Source organism: Crotalus tigris, unplaced genomic scaffold (assembly GCF_016545835.1).
Source record: "Crotalus tigris isolate CLP2741 ecotype Arizona unplaced genomic scaffold, ASM1654583v1 scf7180000024424.1579004, whole genome shotgun sequence".
NCBI lineage: Eukaryota > Metazoa > Chordata > Lepidosauria > Squamata > Viperidae > Crotalus > Crotalus tigris.
In genome coordinates, this window is record NW_024100591.1 from 1,205,830 (window position 1) to 1,225,708 (window position 19,879).

General features: G+C 39.7%; 1 protein-coding gene across 1 annotated transcript; it reads right to left on the minus strand.

Annotated features, from left to right (window-relative positions):
• Positions 1-552: 552 nt before the first annotated feature.
• On the minus strand, positions 553-6,745 carry TSN (translin). The gene is made up of 6 exons (XM_039330131.1): positions 6,332-6,745; positions 4,524-4,617; positions 3,619-3,715; positions 2,876-2,991; positions 2,495-2,574; positions 553-2,041 (listed from the first exon to the last, which is right to left on the minus strand). Exons 1-6 carry the CDS (start codon positions 6,395-6,397, stop codon positions 1,805-1,807), a joined length of 690 nt encoding a protein of 229 aa, XP_039186065.1. The 5' UTR covers positions 6,398-6,745; the 3' UTR covers positions 553-1,804.
• Positions 6,746-19,879: the final 13,134 nt, after the last annotated feature.

Below are 19,879 nucleotides of genomic sequence, written 5' to 3' on the forward strand. Positions count from 1 at the left end.
CAAATGTTAATTGTTAATTTAAAAAATTAGTCAATTTTTCATGGTATTTGTAGAAAGGGCTGGGAAAGAAAGGAAGATTTCTTTTAAATAAATCACTAAATTCATCACTAGACATGAGAGGTATGTTAAAATACATAACATCATGCTGTGATATCCCCTTAGATTAAGCTCTCTATTATTTGGCAACCCTCTTGATAGTCTAGCTCAGGGGTAGGGAATGTTGGCTCTTTTATGACTTGTGGACTTCAATACCCAGAACCAGCCATGCTGACTCAGGAATTCTGGGAGTTAAAGTCCACAAGTCATAAAAGAGCCAACGTTCCCTACCCCTGGTCTAGCTATAGCTGGGAAGAGCTGTATTAGATAGTAAAAACCAAGGAGCCCCTTTTATAACAAATTTTATTAACCTACCATAACTGAAGGGGTGATTAATGACACACACAATCCTGAATTTAAGATTATTAGCAAATTCCAATTACACAAATTATCAAACCCTTGAGTGTTTACGGGCATTATCATGGATGAAGCATAAATCACAGACTTACAAGCATATGCCATGTTTAAAAAAATGTCTATTTTTATTTACCAGTTTTAACAAAGGAAGTATTTGCTTCCCGTTGAACATTTCAAAAACAGCAACCAGAACAAGGAAAAATGTTATAAACAAGGATGCTTATATCAGTTATCATAAAGTACATTTTTTTTATTCTTTGGGAGATAATCTTTCTCAAAAAAACAGACAATGGAGAAAGAAGGACATAAAACCTGCATGTAAAATGATCAACAGAAACATGTCACTGTACATTTCAGAAACAATATGTAGTTTATGCCTGAATGACAGCGAAGATGACGATCAAATATTAACATAGAGAAAGCAGAGTAAGTGGCAGTATAAAATCAGCTTGCTTAACATCTGCATCTTACTATTTAAAGGCTGTGATCTTATGTATATTTGCTGGAAACGAACTGAATAAAATCAACCTGCATTCAGATAAGCATAATTAGGATTTAGATGACAATTTTCTCTTATCTGTTTGCTAAAGATCTACTTAGAACCTTGTTTTAAATTGACTGGGCCACTTAAAATGAAATGGACTGCTGACTCAGTGCAGATTCCAAGCACATTAATTGCTTATATCCCTTTGCCCTCTACTAAACCACATACACATTTTCAAAAATTTAAAAAAAATGGATATAGACTAAGAATATGCATATAAATGTATTAGGAATGGTTCACAGTTCTTTCCAATGTTTAAGAATCAGCTTATTTCAGAAAACAGACTCTGTATTATATAATGATCATTTAGAAATAAATTCTTAACATGTTTACTTATTAAACCGATTACATTAAATCTGAAATCTCACAAGATAACTAGAAAATGAAGCATTCTGATTTCATTTTAATGATAAACATGTTTACACATGTTGAAACCAAGTGCTCATTTTAAAATGAGCATTTATTCTACTAAATGTGAATTATGGACAGGTCCAGAAAGATTCAGTTCAACCTGATACTAAAATACAGTAGCAACTGATTTCCATGTTTGGGACTTCAGGACTATGAGACAATAAAGGACATAATTCACAAATGCGGCTTATATCATGGTAACTTATCCTGCACACACACTCCACTAGATGGGCATTTACAGAATAGTTTCAGACATATACTAAGTGTTCAGTTGGGGAAAAACATAGTTTGTAGCTTATGGTTCTTCTACATTACTACTAGACAGCTCAGTTGAAGCTTCTCTTTCATTGGCCATGTTACTGAGGTAATCTTGAATGCAGTTCAATGAGGCCTTTTCTATTTCTCCTCACCAGCACCTCCGGTTGCTGTTTTGCTGAGTCCTCTGATTGACAAGTCATAAACCACCTCTTCTATTTTCTTGACGTCATACTTGAGGCCATCGTAGCGCTTCCTCAGGGAATCATTTTTCAAATTGAGCAGGCGGAATCCCGAATCCAACTCATTGATGAAAGCAGAGATGCGGAGTGGCCGACAGTAGTCCCCAGCTGTCACACTGTTCACTGCTAACCTAGACTATTAAATAAAACAGAATGAAGCCTGTTATGCCTTGCTGGAATTCCACTGTAATACCTGTATGTTAATAGGATACAAATAAGCAGCCCCAATTATTTTCAGAAAGCGTGAACTTGAAATCCAGATATTTGGAAAGTACCTCAAAAGCCTTTTAACTAAAAACTTTACTAATTAAAATCTTGCCCATCAGACAATAGGAAAGGCTAACAACATCAATCAATCAGCCAACAAGGAAACAAATAGTGCCGCTTAGGTGTAGCTTCTTCACTTGCTGTCCTCCAAATAAACTGAGATTTTACACTTCCCAGAATTTTTTAGCTAACATTTGAGATTGCCTCTTCCAACTAGAGAATACCTGGCCAGAAGAGACCAAACTAACTTTATCCGTGCATTAACTTGCTGTTCCTTCTATCTAATTAGGCAAGCAACGTAGCTGTACAATATTCCACATACCAACTCACTGGCAAGAGTCAATACTCCAGAAAGATAATCCTCAATGTCCAGATGAAAGCCTTTTTCTCTTTCAGCTTCAACTGAAAAGAAAAAGAATATAAATAAGTAGGCAAACTATTTTGGCAATTAACGAATATGAGATTCCTAATGCCATGTTAAGCCTTCCTCTAAGTTGGGGGTTCCCAACTGGGGGTGCTCACACCCCCTGGGGGTGCAAGACAATATTCCAGGGGATGCGAAAACTCGGGTTTGGAAATTTCAAAATTATAGTGTATACGCATAATTTGTTGCTTTATTCTGAACCTTTGTAAAGGGTGCGAGAACACATCAGAAGCGTTCTAGGGTGTGGGATATAGAAAAGGTTAAGTCTTATTAACTTACTTCCAAGCATTTCAGTAACAGCTTCACGTGTCACCAAGGTTTCTGTTTCCAGATAGACAACAAATGCTGCTAAGAACACCAGTCGTTGGAGCACAAACCTCCAGTGTTCATGAAATCTGTATGGAAAAACACCTGATTGAAATATAGGCATTTTATAAGCATTTTTAATGATACCAGGGTCATGCTTACCAAGTTTCAATGGTCGTATAACCAAACATCAATAGGAAAATATATGCGCACCTTGCTCTTCTATTGAATGCAACAAGTTACATTCTGATTAGTCCCAGAATGCTAAATTATTCTTGTTAATCTATAACCCCCCACAATTATTTCTCAAATAATTCTTCTTGCACAACAAGACACTTACTATTTAACATACAAACATTAAAGATTAATACAGCAAATAATTGTTTAGAATTAGCTCTCTCTAACAACAATTTTACCTTTTAGCACAGTGGTTCTCAACCTTTCTAATGCCATGACCTCAAATACAGTTCTCCATGTTGTGGTGACCCCCAAGTGGGTGTGGCCACCAATAAGAGGGAGTAGGACAGCTAGGGAAAAGGGAAAAAAATGGCGGACAGCGTGGTTTGGCGACCCCCGTGAAATGGTCATTCGACCCCAAATGGGGTCCCGACCCACAGGTTGAGAACCACTGTTTTAGCAGATCTTTCCCCCCCCCTTTTGAAATCTATCCTGTGTTAAATGTGTACTCAGGGAAGTGGAGGGAGGAATTCACTAACCTGTAATATTGATCTGCAGGAAACTTTGTTTTCAGAGAAGCCAGATGTATTTTAACAGTATTAAAGTGTTCTCGAGCCTTCTGACATTTCTTTGGTACTAAAATTTAAAAAAATAACGTTAAAAAAAGCTATTGAAAATGTATGCTCCAAGCATAAACTCATGAGCTGTGGAAAAAAAAAAAAAAACCAAATTCAGAATTAAAAGAAATAGGTCCAGATTAAAGTTTTAGCCATTCTCAAATAAATGAAACAAATTAATGATGACTAATTTCGATCTAGCCCTTTTATGTCTTAAGCTGGGAAATTAAACCTTCTGCGACAGGCAGCCTATTTTTTTTTTTTTTTCTCTTTCTGTCTCTTTTTAGTGGCTAAGGACCACAGCGGGCAGATGCTGACACACCAAAGTAGCTGAGTAGGATTTCTGAGGAAGCAGCTTTTGAGATGCATGTGCTTCGTTTCTATGCGCATTGGTATATTCATTCTAAAAGAACTTTTATATACCTTGAAAAAATTTTCTGCCAAAAATGATCAGGAGAAACCATACTTTTGTTTCTTAACAACTGGGCACTGAAATTCAGCTGCACAATCGGGACACTAGAAGAGGGGATTGGAACCAAATGCAGCCTCTCCTAAATTTTCAAGGCTTAAGAAACATTTTGCTATCACACCATTCAAATGATGTATCAAGTATTTAACTCTCTGTTTAAAAAAAAAGTAATTATTGACTGGCTAAATATCTAAACTGGATTACTTTACTGTTAGATAGGTCCCCCAAAATGCAAGGCCATTTTGAGTCAGAAAATACATTCCCCACCTTACTTGGTGGTGACTACTTTTGTAGCATTGATACATTTTCCATTTTCCCCAACAGCATGATATACTGAATGCAACAAAGGTGGACTTACTGTCCTGAAATCCAGAACCCTGGTGGACTCCTTGAAGCACAGTCAAAATTTCCCGGGCAGTTTGCTCCAGAGTTTGAACACCTTTCCTAATCTCCTGTATTTGATAATAAAAACAACCCTTTCAAAGAAGATTAATGTAATTTTGTCTTTTTTTCAAATGTTATGGCCAAACCTGGTTTACCATAAGCAATCCAACTGCTTTGAAGATGCAACACAAAGCCTTGGATTTAGAATAATAAGATACATTTTGGCTTATACGTATAATCATGTTATAAAAGACCCTCAGCTGGGAGTAAAATGGAAGTATCCATGTGCATATCCTTATGGGAATTTAGACAACTAAGTCTCCCCCCCACCCACTTCTGGATGCCTTCAAAAGCTATTAAATGATTTGACTTTCTTATTCCAACAGGAAAAGGATTTAGACATTTTTAGAGGCCTAATTCATTTTGAGGATCCAATTCCCTTCATCACTAGCACAGGTAGTCCTTGCTTAGAGACCACAATTGCGACTAGCAACTGCATCCTAAGTGCCAGGACCATTAAGCAGAAAATTACATGATTGCAATGGGCTTACCACCTCATTTAGATTGTTGGGGGCAACATGCTGACTTTTTAAAGCGCTTAGGGCTATAAAACACTGTGAAGCGGTATATAAATCTAAGTGCTATTGCTATCAAAATATGCTTCTCTTCTCTCTCCTCCTCCTTTGACAAGTAGTTCTTGATTTATGACCGGTAACTTAAACACCCTTCGAAGTTACAAGGGACTTCCCCAGAGCTACCTATAATCCATCTTTGAAGTTATGACAGCTCTATCTTCCCAGGTCATGTGATTTTATTTTGGATGCTTGGCAACCAGTTCATCTTTATGGCCATTTGCAGTACAGTATCCTGAGGTCATGTGATTGTGATCTGTGACTTTTTTGCTGGTTTCTGGCAAAAAAGCCCATTGGGGAATTGGATTCACTTAAGGATTGCTGCAAAAATGTCATAAAAGCAGACCCAATCACGTGATGCTTCAACTTACAATCACAACAACTTACAACTGGGCTCAATTATGGTCATAATTTGAGGACTACCTGTAATATAAACACAGTCATATTTTACACCAGTGTTCTTACAACTTTTTTGCTCTCAGGTCCCCTTCCCACTTTTACAAATTATGGGGGACCCTATCAATATTTACTATATTAAACATTTAAATAGATGCATTCATAGAATATTTATTCATTGCAGCATGTAAAAAGAACAATATTAAACCTATTAGATGTTAACGTAAATATTTTCATGAAAAATCATGTTTTTGTTTTAACAAATAAAAAAATGAGAAGAGTGAAATTGTTTTAAATTTTTGCAAATTATCTTCAATATCTGGCAAATCATTTTGATTTTGTAGATTCCCGAGATGCACTTGGAGGACCTCCAAAAGGCCCTCGGACCACAGTTTAGGAAATACTTGTTTAGCATACCATGATTATTCACTATGGGGAAAACGTATGCAAACCTATGCGACGTAGGTGGATAGACAGATAAGTAGGGTGTGTGTGTGTGTGTGTGTATGTATGTGTGTGTGTGTGTGTGTGTGTGTGTGTGTGTGTGTGTGCGCGCGCGCGCAGGAAGGGCAACCAAAGCTTCCCTTTTTCCTTACAATCAGTATTACCCATTACCTCCACCTTACATCCGCCCCCTCTCTGGACGGGTAAGGACTGCAATTCCCAAAATTCACAGCCACGGCCAGGAATCGTGGGAGTTGCAGTCCCGATGCCAGGGAGGGGGCGCCCCAGGGTCCCTCCCACCTGCTCTTACCTCGCGGATATCCTGGTCGGCGGTGAGCACCCCCTGCAAGCCGATAAACATCTGGCTGACGGACATGACTCCCACACCTGGACGAAGATTCGCGCCTCCTGTGACCGTGCGCACAGCAGACGAGCGGGCACGCACTCCAGTCGCGTTCAGCGTAGAAAAGGGTCCTTCTCGGCCGCCTTCGCGTGAGCCTGTCCTCGTGGCTGCCTCCTCCAAAAGGCTGCGGCATGGGGAAGCAGGTTGTTGTGAACCCGAACTGGCTGGTTCGCCTTTCCCATTGACTGGCTGCTTTGCTGCCGTCCGCCCCTGTCCGGGCAACGCGTAAGGCAGCCCTCCGAGAAGAGCTAACCCCAGTCCGAGCTTATACTCCTCAGTTTTGGTTCCAATCAAAGAGAAAAAGATCCCGGGAAATTTCTATGGCTGGGAAAGACTCTCGTTGAGCTTCGTGGCGTGATTTTCTGTGTTCGCTCTCGCACCTCAGGCTTCACTCGGCCAGCTGTGCCCAGAGAGTGGGGACCTTTCTCGGTTTCGGCGCGATTTGATCTGCTGTGCTGGGGGGGGGGCAATGAGAGGCACCCGCTCTTGGATGTCATAGAAACGAAGGGCGTGATGCTCAGTCGCTTCCTCGAGAGGAGGACGGAGAGACACGAGCGTCTCTCTTCGAGGTCGGCCTGTGCTGAGAGCGTTAGTTGCGAAAAATGCGCAAAGCGGGGCGGACAATTTGGTGGGTTTCTACTCTTACTCCCTCCTGTCCGTAGCAACCGGGGAGTAGCGAGTGGTTCACCATGTCGGAGTAGCAAAAATACGCAGGAGATTGCAGCCTGCCTTAGCTACCGTCTCCTCGTCCTCCGGATTTTATTTTATTTTTCAACTTCAGTTATGGTTGTTGAAAAGGGGGTAGCGGTAGAGCTGCCAGGAAGCCCATCATCCCCAATTGAGCTTTGCACTTGCCTTTGGCGAACCTCCAGGATGAGGGAGTTTTGCTGGCGCTGTGGTTGTTATTTCCCAGGTTCTGTGCTTTCCCCTCTCTGTTGTGTACAGGTGGTCCATGACTTACGACCAGAACTGAGCTCCAAATTTCTGTTGCTACGTGAGTCGTTTGTTAAGTGAGTTTTGCTCTTTACGACTTTTCTTGCCACAGTTGTTAAGTGAGTCTCCGTAGTTGTTAAATTAGTAACACAGTTGTTAAATGAATCTGGCTTCCCCATTGACTTTACTTGGCAGAAGGGTGCAAAAAGTGATCACGTGACTCCAGGACACAGCAACTAGCAAAAAGTGATCACGTGACTCCAGGACACTCCAGCAACTATCATAAATATGAGTCAGTTGCCAAGCATCCAAATTTGGATCACATCACTCTGGGATGTTGCAATGGTCATATGGTAAAAAACAGTTTTTTCAATGCTGTTGTAACTTCACATGGTTACTAAATGAATTGTAAATTGAGGACTATCTGTACTGAGTAACACAGCTGAGACTTAAGGGGGGGTCTTGAATCAATCTTAGAAATGTTAAAAATTAGTCACTAAGGAGAGTTTTTCTGCTTCTTGGTAATGATTAAGAATGAATAAAAGTTGAGGAAAAAATAGACTTTAATCTTTGAGATTTTGTTTTGCAGTTTCCATAATCCATTCACGGTGGGCTAGGGCTAAATTAGAGCTGAAATTGAAAACTTTCCTTACCAGTCTTTGCTTTGCTCATATGTAAAATTCCATTGCAGGAGTAATACTTCAAGATAAAGAATAACATATTAATAAAATTATAGGGATTATTAATACAAAATTATAAAACTAATACTAAAGATCAAAGTGTAAAATTGTACATACTTTTGATATTAAAACTAAAAACTGGTATGACAGTGTAATGTAGATGATTAAACAAGATAGCTTAAAATATAATAAAACAAAAATTAAAAAATATGCAGTCTGCAAATCAAAATCTAGAATTTAGAGTATTAGGTTTAATAAACTACAAATTTATATTACAAATATGCTGCAGATTTGGTTTATTTAGCTTAATCCAAGATCAAAGGTGTAGAAGACTCATCAAAGCACTAAATTGCCTATCCCTGCTTTTTGATAAATGTAATTCAGATTTCAGCATCCTCTGGCACATAAAATTTGATGGAGTTGTAGGCGACCATGATGGATTGGATAATATTAAACAATGGACTTTAATGATAACTTTATTTCATAATAGAATCCAGCTATAAATGCAGGCTACCTTCACTTAAGAACATGGTGAAGTTCTATATTCATTGAGGAAAACAGCAGAGTTCTCTTAATTTTATATCTTGAATAAATATTATTAATGGCATTATTGTTTTAAAAGATACGTTGGAAGTCAAAGATGCATCCCCGCCTTTTCTTTTTCACTGGGTTTTATTTTAAAATCTTCTCTCGTATTATGAGAATGTGAAAATATTAAAACATTATTATTATATGCAGTTGAAGTATTTTTATCAACATACCAACTTTTAAAATCCCTTTTACTCCATTAAAACTTTTTTTTTATTGAAAATTTTTAAAAGCTTTTACAAAAAACAAGAAACAACAATAACAACAAGAAAAAACAAAACAACCCTCACCCAACCCCTCCCGAACCACCCCCTCCATCCCCCCCCCCGAGCTTCCCAGAGCTGAATATAGGCTTAATTAAAAAATTTTAAGGATCCTAAAAAAATTAAACAAATTATAAAATAATTAACAATAATATATATATATATATATAAAAAGATATAAACCTTAAAAAGAAAAAGTGTTTAAAAAAGAAAAACAAAGAAAGAAGAAGCAAAATTTATATACAAGTTATAAAAAAGCTAAATGATATTTTTTTATATCCAATTTGTATTGTATAAAATTTATCCATTTTTCCCATACAGCAAAAAATTTCTCTTGCGATTGCTCTTTTAGGAAAGCCGAAATCTTTGCCATTTCCGCCAAATAAGATACTTTAAAAAACCACTCTTGCAAAGTAGGCAAAGATTCCTTCTTCCAATATTGCCCTACTAACAGCCTTGCGGCTGTAAGCAGATTCAACATCAATATAACCTCCTTAGCATCACAATCAGTAACAATACCTAGCAAAAACAATTGAGGAGTAAATTTTACCCTCTTTCTAAAAATTCTCTGAATATTCCACCATATCTTAATCCAAAAAGCTTTTATATTTTTACACGACCACCAAATGTGATAGTAAGTGGCGTCCAAACAGCCACATCTCCAACATTTAGGCTGTAGGTCAGGATACATAAGAGACATTTTTTGTGGATCAAGGTGCCATCTATAAAACATTTTGTAAAAATTATCCCTTAAGTTCTGGGCTTGTGTAAATTTAACATCCATTAAAACTTTTACAATAATTATTTATTCACAAATTATTAAGCCTGATTTATCTCTCCCTAAAGGATAGAGTTTAAGCCAGTGGTGGCAAACCTATGGCACGGGTGCCAGAGGCGGCACTCAGAGCCCTCTCTGTGGGAACACATGTCGTTGTCCCAGCCTTGCCTCCCTCCACAACCCCCTCCTCACCAGCAGCCCCCCCTGGAGGAGAGTAGCCCCCGAGCGTGGCCCACACGGAGCAGTGCAGCCAAGGACATAGCAGCCAGACAGCGTAGACAAGACTCTGTCCTCATGCCCCATTGCGCAGTTGATGCTGTGGGGTGCGGGCAAAGGGCGTGGCCACCATGGTGCTGCTGGGCGATTTGCGGTGGGCCCTGGAGGCAGTGAGTGGCCCTGTGGCCAGGCAGGGTGGGGGCAGAGCAGGGGTGGGACATGGGGTGGAGCGGGGGCGGGGCCAGGTTTTGGGCACTCGGTCTCTAAAAGGTTTGCCATCACTGGTTTAAGCAATTGCTGTACTTACTGTACAACTTTATAAGAAACTGAAAGAAGGCTTTAGTATTCCATCATAGTGTCCCTGTAGCTCAGACATGTCAAACACAAGGCCCGGGGGCCGGATGTGGCCCGCAAAGCCATCCTGGAAACAGTGAGGGAACGGCCCCCGCTGCTTTGGCCCTGGCCCAGGCCGACTGGGAGCCAATATACAATTTTGTGGTGGCCATCTATGCTGAAACGCATTCAGTCTTAGCTCCACAAGGCTGTCTAGAAACAGTGAGGAACCAGCCCCTGCTGTGTCAGCCCCTCCCCCTGGGTGCATGCTGGGGAGGTGTCACTCTTTGTGAGGAATGAAGAAATGGACCATGCCTTGGCGCTTGCTCCGATCCCACCCCCTTCTGCCAGAGACCCTCAGATCTGTCCCAGTCCTGCCCAGGCCCCCACAGGCACCCTTGATGCGAATGATGTAGAGCTGGCCACGCCTACCCAGTAGGCCACACCCACTCCATCCACGCCTTACCCAGTAGGCTGCACCCACCTGGCCCCCCAAGGGCAACCGCAATTGATGCGGCCCTCAATGAAATTGAGTTTGACACCCCTGCTGTAGCTGGAATTAATTTAAAACATTAAAACGAATAAATATAGTTAGTGGGATATTGCTCTGTGAATTTGTCTAGTCCCCTTTGAAAATGACATATTTTCTATTGCATCCCTTCTTACCTGCCTTCTTTCTGTAATTTTTCCTTATATAGGAGCTGTTCATACATTGTTTGCCCTTTTCCAGCTCCACAATAATTATTGAAGTGCAGAGATCAGAAATAGATAATATTCCAAATGCTGTCACTCCACAAATTTATATAAATGAACATGGGCAGTTTTACTTTCACTGTTTTTTTTTAATGATAGACATCTTTATCAAGCATGATTCCAAGATCTCTCTTAATCATTGACAATTGCATCATGATCTGCCCACCATTATCCAAATTGGCAATTCATTATTATTATGAGTCTTTTAATGGTAAATGTCCCTAGTTTTTGATAGAGGCCACAGTTCAGACTTCCCAGTGTACATGGCCAACAGGAAAATTCATCCCACCCATCCAGTTGAACATTTAGAAGTTCTTACTTCACAACCAATTATGTTGACAATGCATCCTTAAAGCCACCCACACTATTGCTATTAAAGTTTTGTAATGAGTAGCATTAGGGAATCTGTAAGTGTTTTAGCATTATCTGTAGGTTATTAGATTTTCTTGCAGGTGACATACTATTTTGTTTTGATGCCTGTTGTGATCATTGCAGCATCTTAGCTTAGATGGGGTAATGACTGGAACTAATCTTTTTATCTGACTTAGAGTTGCTACATTGTACTTACCAGATTTTATTTCATGTCACAAATACAGAATGCCGAATAAGTTTGCATAATCAGACATGACAAATCCTTTCACTTGTACATTCACCTGTAGATAATCTAGTTGTACTATGGAAAAGTTTCCAGTATTACCATCTGCAGGACTCCTGTTAACACCATTTTTAAAACCAATCACATCAATATGTATTAGAAAATATGAATAAAAGGGTTATTTAAGTTTTGGAAATTTATAAAAGGGTGAATCTAACCGATGTGAAGAAGAAACTGACGATGCAAATATAGTTACACTATATTCAGTATAATGAATACTCTGTGAGCTGGTTTGGAGATTTTCATTTTCATTAACTTTTATTAGATTTCATTGGCCTGTATGTCAAATATTTTTTCTATGTAACCAGTTCTAAAATGTACTAATCTAAAAACTGCAGATCTTTAGGAAGGAAAACTAGTCTCCATCCTTTAACGTTGATACACCAGGGGGCAGCAAATTTCACTTTCCACCAATATTTCATCTATTTTACATCAATATAGATTTGTTTTTCATTTGCAGGACAAACAAATCTTTACCATGAAAACATTTGCATTTTATCAGTGTAATAACACATTCTATGATGTGAAATGTAGTTTATAATTGCAATTGCAATATAGATTTTAAGCTGAAGAATGCCAGTGGTCCTTTATGAAAACAGCTAATGGTGAACAATGAAACCTTATGTTTGGAGATTTGGCCAAGCTTCTGATAATGGATTAATGTAAAGGTGAAGTGCACTCACAATATGCTTGTTGGAGAAGAAAAAAAAGAGCATAAGTTTTCTTGTTCTTTTCCTTTGCAAGCCAGAGACTTCGTCTGTCATGCTGTTTCAGAGTGTTGTGCCTCTGGGGTGGTGTTCTAAGGAGTTATAGGGAAAAGAGAAAAATAGTGAAAGTTATTCACCACCTACCTGTTCTTCCCCCACTGCCTCTAGATCCTTTTGGGAGTGAACAGAGCCAATCAGTGTTGAAAGATAATTTCTGAATCCAGCCTTTGCACAGCCATACATCTCATAAAGGTGATTTTGGGCAGCATACAGAGATTAAAAATAACTCAGTAAAATTCATAAAAACAATGTGTAAAAACAATAACATGTGCCTGGGATCAAAAAACACTTGTCTTCAATTCGATGCAATTTGACAATGGGGCTTACTAAACCTCCTGGCCCAGATCCCTGTGGAACATCCAAGTTTTCAAAGCCCTGCAAAAGTCCAACAGGGTCAGGCCCATTTGGATTTCTGAGGCAATACTTAACAGAAGCAACAACAGAGAAGGCATTTAATATCACAGAAAGCTGCTAATTTGAGCATTCCACTTTCATCAGGACAGTAATTTAATGTGGCCTTCCAGATACCACTGAACTGCATTTTCAATAGCCAAGCAAATAAAGAATGACAAGATGCTGGTACTTGTAATTCAGCTATATCCAGGTGTAAGATCCCTTCTCTTAAACACATTGGCATCTTGTGTATTCTTGGAAGCGTGTCTTTTCAGGCCTTCGTCTTTTTAGTTTTCTAGAGAATATTCTTCCTCCAAGCACTGGGATAGGATGAATTCAGGGTGAGGTGAGATGAGAACATGGGTTTCCAACAGAAAAGAGTGTTGTGATACTATATTTTTGTATTTTTTTAGGAGGGGGAGTTATTTTATGATTATAATATATTGTTTTATTAGCTAGAATTGGTTTTAAGATAGGTGACTATACAACTGTTTTACATTGTATTGTATCTATATAAATAAAAATGTAAATGTTCGTTTGTTCAAAATCTTAAATCTCCGAAAGTTCTTCACCGATTGCTTTGAAATTTTGACACAACGTTGCATTCAAATACGTGCATGTTTTTATATACCTATTATTATATAGATGTCACACCTGTGACAGGTAAAAATTTTTTTAAAAAAAACAGCGCCATCTGTTGGACATAAAAGCAATCAGACAATCTCTATATCTGCACATACAATGGAACAACAAAAAATATTGTATACCCACAAGCATTATGAAATTAAACATCTTACAAATGTGCGCTTTCTCTTTTCTTTCTTTTCCATTAACCAGACTGAGCCACAGCAGCGCGTGGCCGGGTACAGCTGGTTAATAAATAAAAATAAAAGGCCACAGGTTCACAAGTCCTGATCTATTCTCAAGTCATCCCATTTTTTCACAGTGTCAAGATGCTGATAACAGAACTGGATTGCTCAAGCATTGACATTCGTCTTGCTTTGCTTTAGCATTCTTTGTTCTGTTGTTCTAATGTGGAATATTAATCTTACTGGACACATAGCTATCTTTGTCTGGAAAAACTGCATTCTTCTGGCAATTGTAAAACCAACAATAATTAATATATTATTATTGCTCAAGCCAGATTTTGAAATAAACTTCAAGGCTTGGAAAGAAATTGATTTGCTGTTTTAGTCTTTAGGGCAGCTGAGGTTATAAATGCATAGATATTGCCAGCTAAGTGCATGAGCAAAAGCCAGGCACCTTATATTTAACCAAACATAGTTTCCATAGCTAATGGATGGGATGTAGTCTCATTATTAGCTTCTGACAAGGAGAGTGCATGTTGACGATTCTGCTCATTGAATTAAAAGGTGTATACAGTCTTAACTTACAAAAAATATATTCATAAGGCTTCATAGGATTTACTTTACAAAAAAGAACTTTTAGAATTGGTATAAGTAGCACAATTGTTAAGACTGGGAGAATGATGAAATATATTTAGAGTAAGGTCGCTAATCTTATGAAGGCTTTGGTGTTCTTAATAGGTACGGTATATGGCACACAGAAATTGAATAGATTATGATCTCCCTCATTATTATTACCATTTGGATCTTCCAACTTTACTAGTGTATTATGAACTTCAATTTGTAAAAATACCTGATAGGCAGATACCCCATATGTGATATTTTTTTGGCATAGAGATGTAGGGCAGGAAATAAAATTTTACCAATTCAATTAGGCAAAAAACAACAACAACAACAAAAACCCCATGCCCTGGTAATCCTAGGTATGATATAAGGAAGCCAGAAGATAGGTTTAAGATACAGGAGGATCTGGACAGACTTGAACATTGGGCGCTATCTAACAAAATGAAATTCAATGGTGAAAAAAATAAGGTTCTACGTTTAGACAAGAAAAACCAAATGTACAGGTATAGTATAGGTCAGTGGTGGCGAACCTATGGCACGGGTGCCAGAGGTGGCACTCAGAGCCCTCTCTGTGGGTACACATGCTGTTGCCCCAGCCTTGCCTCTCCCCGCGATCCCCTCACCAGCAGCCCCCCTGGAGGAGAGTCGCCCCCGAGCGTCGCCCACGCAGAGCATTGCAGCCAAGGACATGGCAGCCAAGCAGCGTAGACAAGACTCTGCCCTCACGCCCCATCGTGCACAGTTGATGCGGGGTGCGGACAGAGGGCATGGCCGCCATGGCGCTGCTGGGCGATCTGCAGCAGACCCTAGAGGTGGTGAGTAGCCTTGCAGGCAGGCGGGGTGGGGGCAGAGCAGGGGCGGGGCTGGTTTTTGGGCATTCAATCTCTAAAAGGTTCACCATCACTGGTATAGGTGGTACCTTGCTCAATAGTAGCAACTATGAGAGGGATCTTGGAGTCCTAGTGGACAATCACTTAAATATGAGCCAGCAGTGTGCTGCAGCTGCCAAAAAAGCCAACACAGTGCTAGGCTGCATTAGCAGGGATAGAATCAAGATCATGTGAAGTGTTAATACCATTTTACAATGCCTTGGTAAGGCCACACTTGGAATACTGCATCCAGTTTTGACCATGATGTAAAAAAGATGTTGAGACTCTAGAAAGAGTACAGAGAAGAGCAACAAAGATGATTAGGGGACTGGAGGCTAAAACATATAAGGAATAGTTGCTGGAATTGGCTATGTCTAGTTTAATGAAGTGAAGGACGAGGGGGAACATGATAGCAGTGTTCCAATATCTCAAGGGCTGCCACAAAGGAGAGGGAGTCACGCTATTCTCCAAAGCACCTGAAGGCAGGACAAGAAGCAGCGGATGGAAACTAATCAAGGAGAGAAGCAACCTTGAACTAAGGAGAAACTTCCTGACAGAACAATTAACCAGTGGAACAACCTGCCTCCAGAAGCTGTGAATGCTCCAACACTGGAAGTTTTTAAGAAGAGACTGGACAGCCATTTGTCTGAAATGGTATAGGGTTTCCTGCCTGAGCAGGAAAGGTCCCTTCCAACATCATCATCATTATTATTATTTTTCAAACTATTAAAACTCTGGACATTTTTGAAAAACAGTGATGGGAAATCTCTTTGGGTCTAAGGCAGCGGTTCTCAACCTATGGGTCGCGACCCCATTTGGGGTCGATCGACCTCTTTTGTGGGGTCGCCAAACGCGGCGATCCGCCATTTTGTCCCCTCCGGGGGCGCGCCGCGCCTCTGGGGGGGTGGTGCTGCGCATGCGCGCCGCGCGTGGGGGCGGCGGCGCGCCTCCGGGGGCGCCACCGCGCATGCACGCCGCGCGTGGGGGTGGCGGCGCGCCTCCGGGGGGCGCCGCCGCGCATGCGCGCCACGCATGGGGGCGCCGCCGCACCTCCGGGGTGGCGCCATGCATGCGCACCGCGCAGGGCCCCGCCCCCATGCGCACCACACGTGGGGGCGCCGCCACGCATGCGCGCCACGCCGCGCATGCGCATAACGTTTGTGTGACGGGGTCACCGTCACACAAACGTTGAGTACCGCTGGTCTAAGGGTTCAGATAAGTAAGCATGTTGAAAGCTGCAGAACGCCATATGACAGGGTACACCCCGAATAAGGAGGGAAATCACAATAATGAGCTTGCCAAGGCTACCTATTGGGTTCATAGGTTATGTCAAGCTGTAAGTAGATTGCTTAGTCTTGGTTTTAGCGTGTTTTATGAACCCTATCAATTATGTCTTATTTAGTTAATTATGGTTAATTACCCAGAGCTGATAATGTGTAAATCCAGCCATACTCTCGTCACATTCCTATTCATTGGCAAAACTTCAAGTTAATTTCTAAAGGAATCACTTGAAGCTATTTCTGATGCAATAAGAGGGTTTTTTATTTTTGAGGGAAGGATCAGAGATTAGTGAGAAAAGCATTTCCTTCCCATTCATTTCTCCCCTCCCATAAATACATGGAGCTTGTAAAACAGCTTCCATTTACTTATTATTTAAAGACTTGCCTGAAGCCAGGGAGAGTTTTTAAATCTAGTTAGCTGCTGACAGGAGATAATAGCTGGGTTCATTGTTGTTAATCACATTGCTGAATGAACTGTACTTGTCTAGATTCCACATTTATGCAATCCACTCTAACACCATTTTAAGATGGCTATGATCATGTGATCATGGGGATGCTGCATTGATCATGAGAAAAATGGTCATTGGTCACTTTTATCAGTGACGTTTAACTTTGAACAGTCACTAAATGAATAGTTGTAAGTCGAGGACTACTTGTATTATAATAAAAACTCAGGATAAAATGGAATCCTTCAAAAAATGTATTTGGACCAAACTGTTCAAATGTTCTATTTGTAACAAGCAATACACCAAGGACTCTACGGACGAAGCTATATCTTTTAATTTTTGGAGAAGATAAGACTTCTATACAATTCCACTACTATAAGCTCAGAAGGGAAAACTTTGCATCTTCTTACATGCCAGTGTAAAAAACAACTTTCCTAAATATTTCTCCAATGCAGTTGAAGACACAAGAACATTACCTCACTAGTAACCTAAAAATTTTAGGTGAGAGAAAAAAAAACACTTTTTTTTGTACTGTTATTGTGTATCCAGCTGAGTGAAAAAAGCTGCAGTTATTTAATCTAAGAGAATGACATGTCAGCAAAGCTTTTCTCTGCTCCTGAAGGTTATAAGCCCCTCTAATTTCTCCTTCAAGAACTTTAAAAAAAAGGAAGAATCGCATGTCTTGGGAATTGGAATGAATTATAGTCATACAACTGCTATCTATTGTAGAATCAAGTCCTAGTCATTAATGTAAACTGAAATCCACTTCTGTGTTGCCTAATGCAATAATCAGTTTCTTGCACCTGGCAACTAGAAACTGCCATAATAAAAAGGTATAATGACATGAGATGCTTAATACGGAAGGATTTTGTAGTTACTTCTTATTGTGACCAGCTTTCCACTTGCAACAAGGAAGAGGAGATAGTGGTGGAATGTTAACTGGCTGCTGATTTTTGTGCTCTCCCACTGGTCAGCTGAATGGAGCACTGGTTGCCTCATGGAGAGTGAGCAAGCACATTTGAAAATGACTGTTTGAGAATAGGTATATGAAACTGGTTGCTGTATGAAAATTCCCATAGGGAGGGAGGGAGGAAGGAAGGAAGGAAAGAAGGAAGGAAAGAAGGAAGAGAAAAGAAAGGAAGGAAAGAAGGAAGGAAGGAAAGAAGGAAGAGAAAAGAAAGGAAAGATATTTTGGAAAGTCAAAGTTGATGCCATTTAAAATGAGAAAAAGTATGAAAACAATTTAGGCAAATATTGTCCGTAGAGAAAATGAAACATTTCTAACTAGTCTACTTGTGTGAAAAGTTCCAGATCAAATCTAGCATTAGATAAAGAAATGGATGAGATTTCATCAGGAAGCAGTGAAGAGATGTTGGAGAGTAGATGTATGCATGTGATCTCCCTTTTGATTTGTACCTTCTCAGCTAGCCTGCTGCCTTCAGGTGTTAAATTAATTTTGCATTAACTATGAAGGATGTCATATTCACCATCTTAAGTTAGAGCAACGATACTATCAAGGCAGGATTTAGAAGCAATACATCTAAAGTCCCTCTTCTCCAAACAACTAAGCCCTGCTATTTAATTTTAAAGGAAGTCAAACAATTACAGATTGCCATTTCATAAGGCTATGCAGTCCAATCTTGCATGTTCTTCATCAAACTGCTTGGATGAACTCTGCAAAACTTTCTACTCAACCAAACCACTCTTTTGCCTTGGGACTGTTGAAACAGTATAATAATATTTAACTCAACAAGGGGGAAATGTTAGTGAATCCCAGTCTTTTGAGCCTTACAGAATGCTGGTGTTTGCTAATGTTTTTGCTAGATTTGAGGTCCATTCCTTCAGCATGCAGTATTTCCCCTCCCTGCATGGAAATCCTCAAAATCTCAAATCTAATGTCCTTTCTGCTTGCAACCTTCCCCACTGACCCTATTCATCCAGCTGGCTTTCTTGCCTAGGGGAGGCTTCTCCTGCTTTCTAGGCCATCACCTGAACTACTACACCGAACTGGCTCTTTGAAGGGAATTGGAATTCAATAGCTCTTGGAAGATCATGCATTTTCCCTTCTTGATAGGTCAGACTAGGTCAGATTCTCTTGTTCCTTTTGATATAATCTAGTAATAAAATCCCATGTCCCCAAGTTTTTGCCTGATGGGAAAACTAAACATTAATCAAGAAAGTTACATGAATATTATAGAAGTATAACACGTGGTAAGTGGCAAGTCTAATTTTAGTCATTTGAAGGAACTTTCTTGGCATAAGAACATATCCTAAATAGAAGTATATATCGTGTAAGGGTCTGGGTAGAGTTCACAGTGGATTGGAAATCATGTTTGTCTTTTTTAAAATCCTTTTCAAATTTAGTGTTTCTATAATGTTTTGCTAACCTAAAATTTCCATAAACAGTATAACCTTAATGTATCTTGCTTTCTCTTTTTTTGTAGTGATAGAATTATTTTAATTATGTTTCTGGTGCATCGGTTTTTTTTGTTTTTTTAAAAAAGCTTTCTCTTTAATCATTTTATTTCTCATCCAACCTAGAATGAAGGAAAAATTTCCTGATAGTTAGCACAATCAGTAGAACGACTTGCCTTCAGAAGTTGTGGGTGCTTCAACACTGGAGGTTTTAAAGAAGAGACTGAACAACCATTTGTCTAAAATTGTATAGGATTTCCTGCTTGAGCAGGGGGTTGGACTAGAAGACCTCCAAGGTCCCTTCCAATTCTGTTATTCTATTCTGGTATGCATTCGAAAATACCCTTGTAATTATGGAATTTATGGATGAGCAAACACAAAAAAAAATATTACATGGTACAACTCTTTTCATTTCTCGAATACTTTTAAGGCAGCGACAATAAAATAGGCCTGACGTTGAAAACAAGTTTTGCCCGTAATTCAAATTTCAAATCATTAGGCGGTTTATAAAATGAACGTATGATAACCTCAAGTACGGACTACTATAAGCGCGCCCCGCCTTCTTGGTGCCTTTTCATAACCTTTAACCCCGGAAGGAAAGCTAGCCACGCTGTTCGCCTCCATTTACTAAGCACCCTTCCGCCTTCACGCAACCC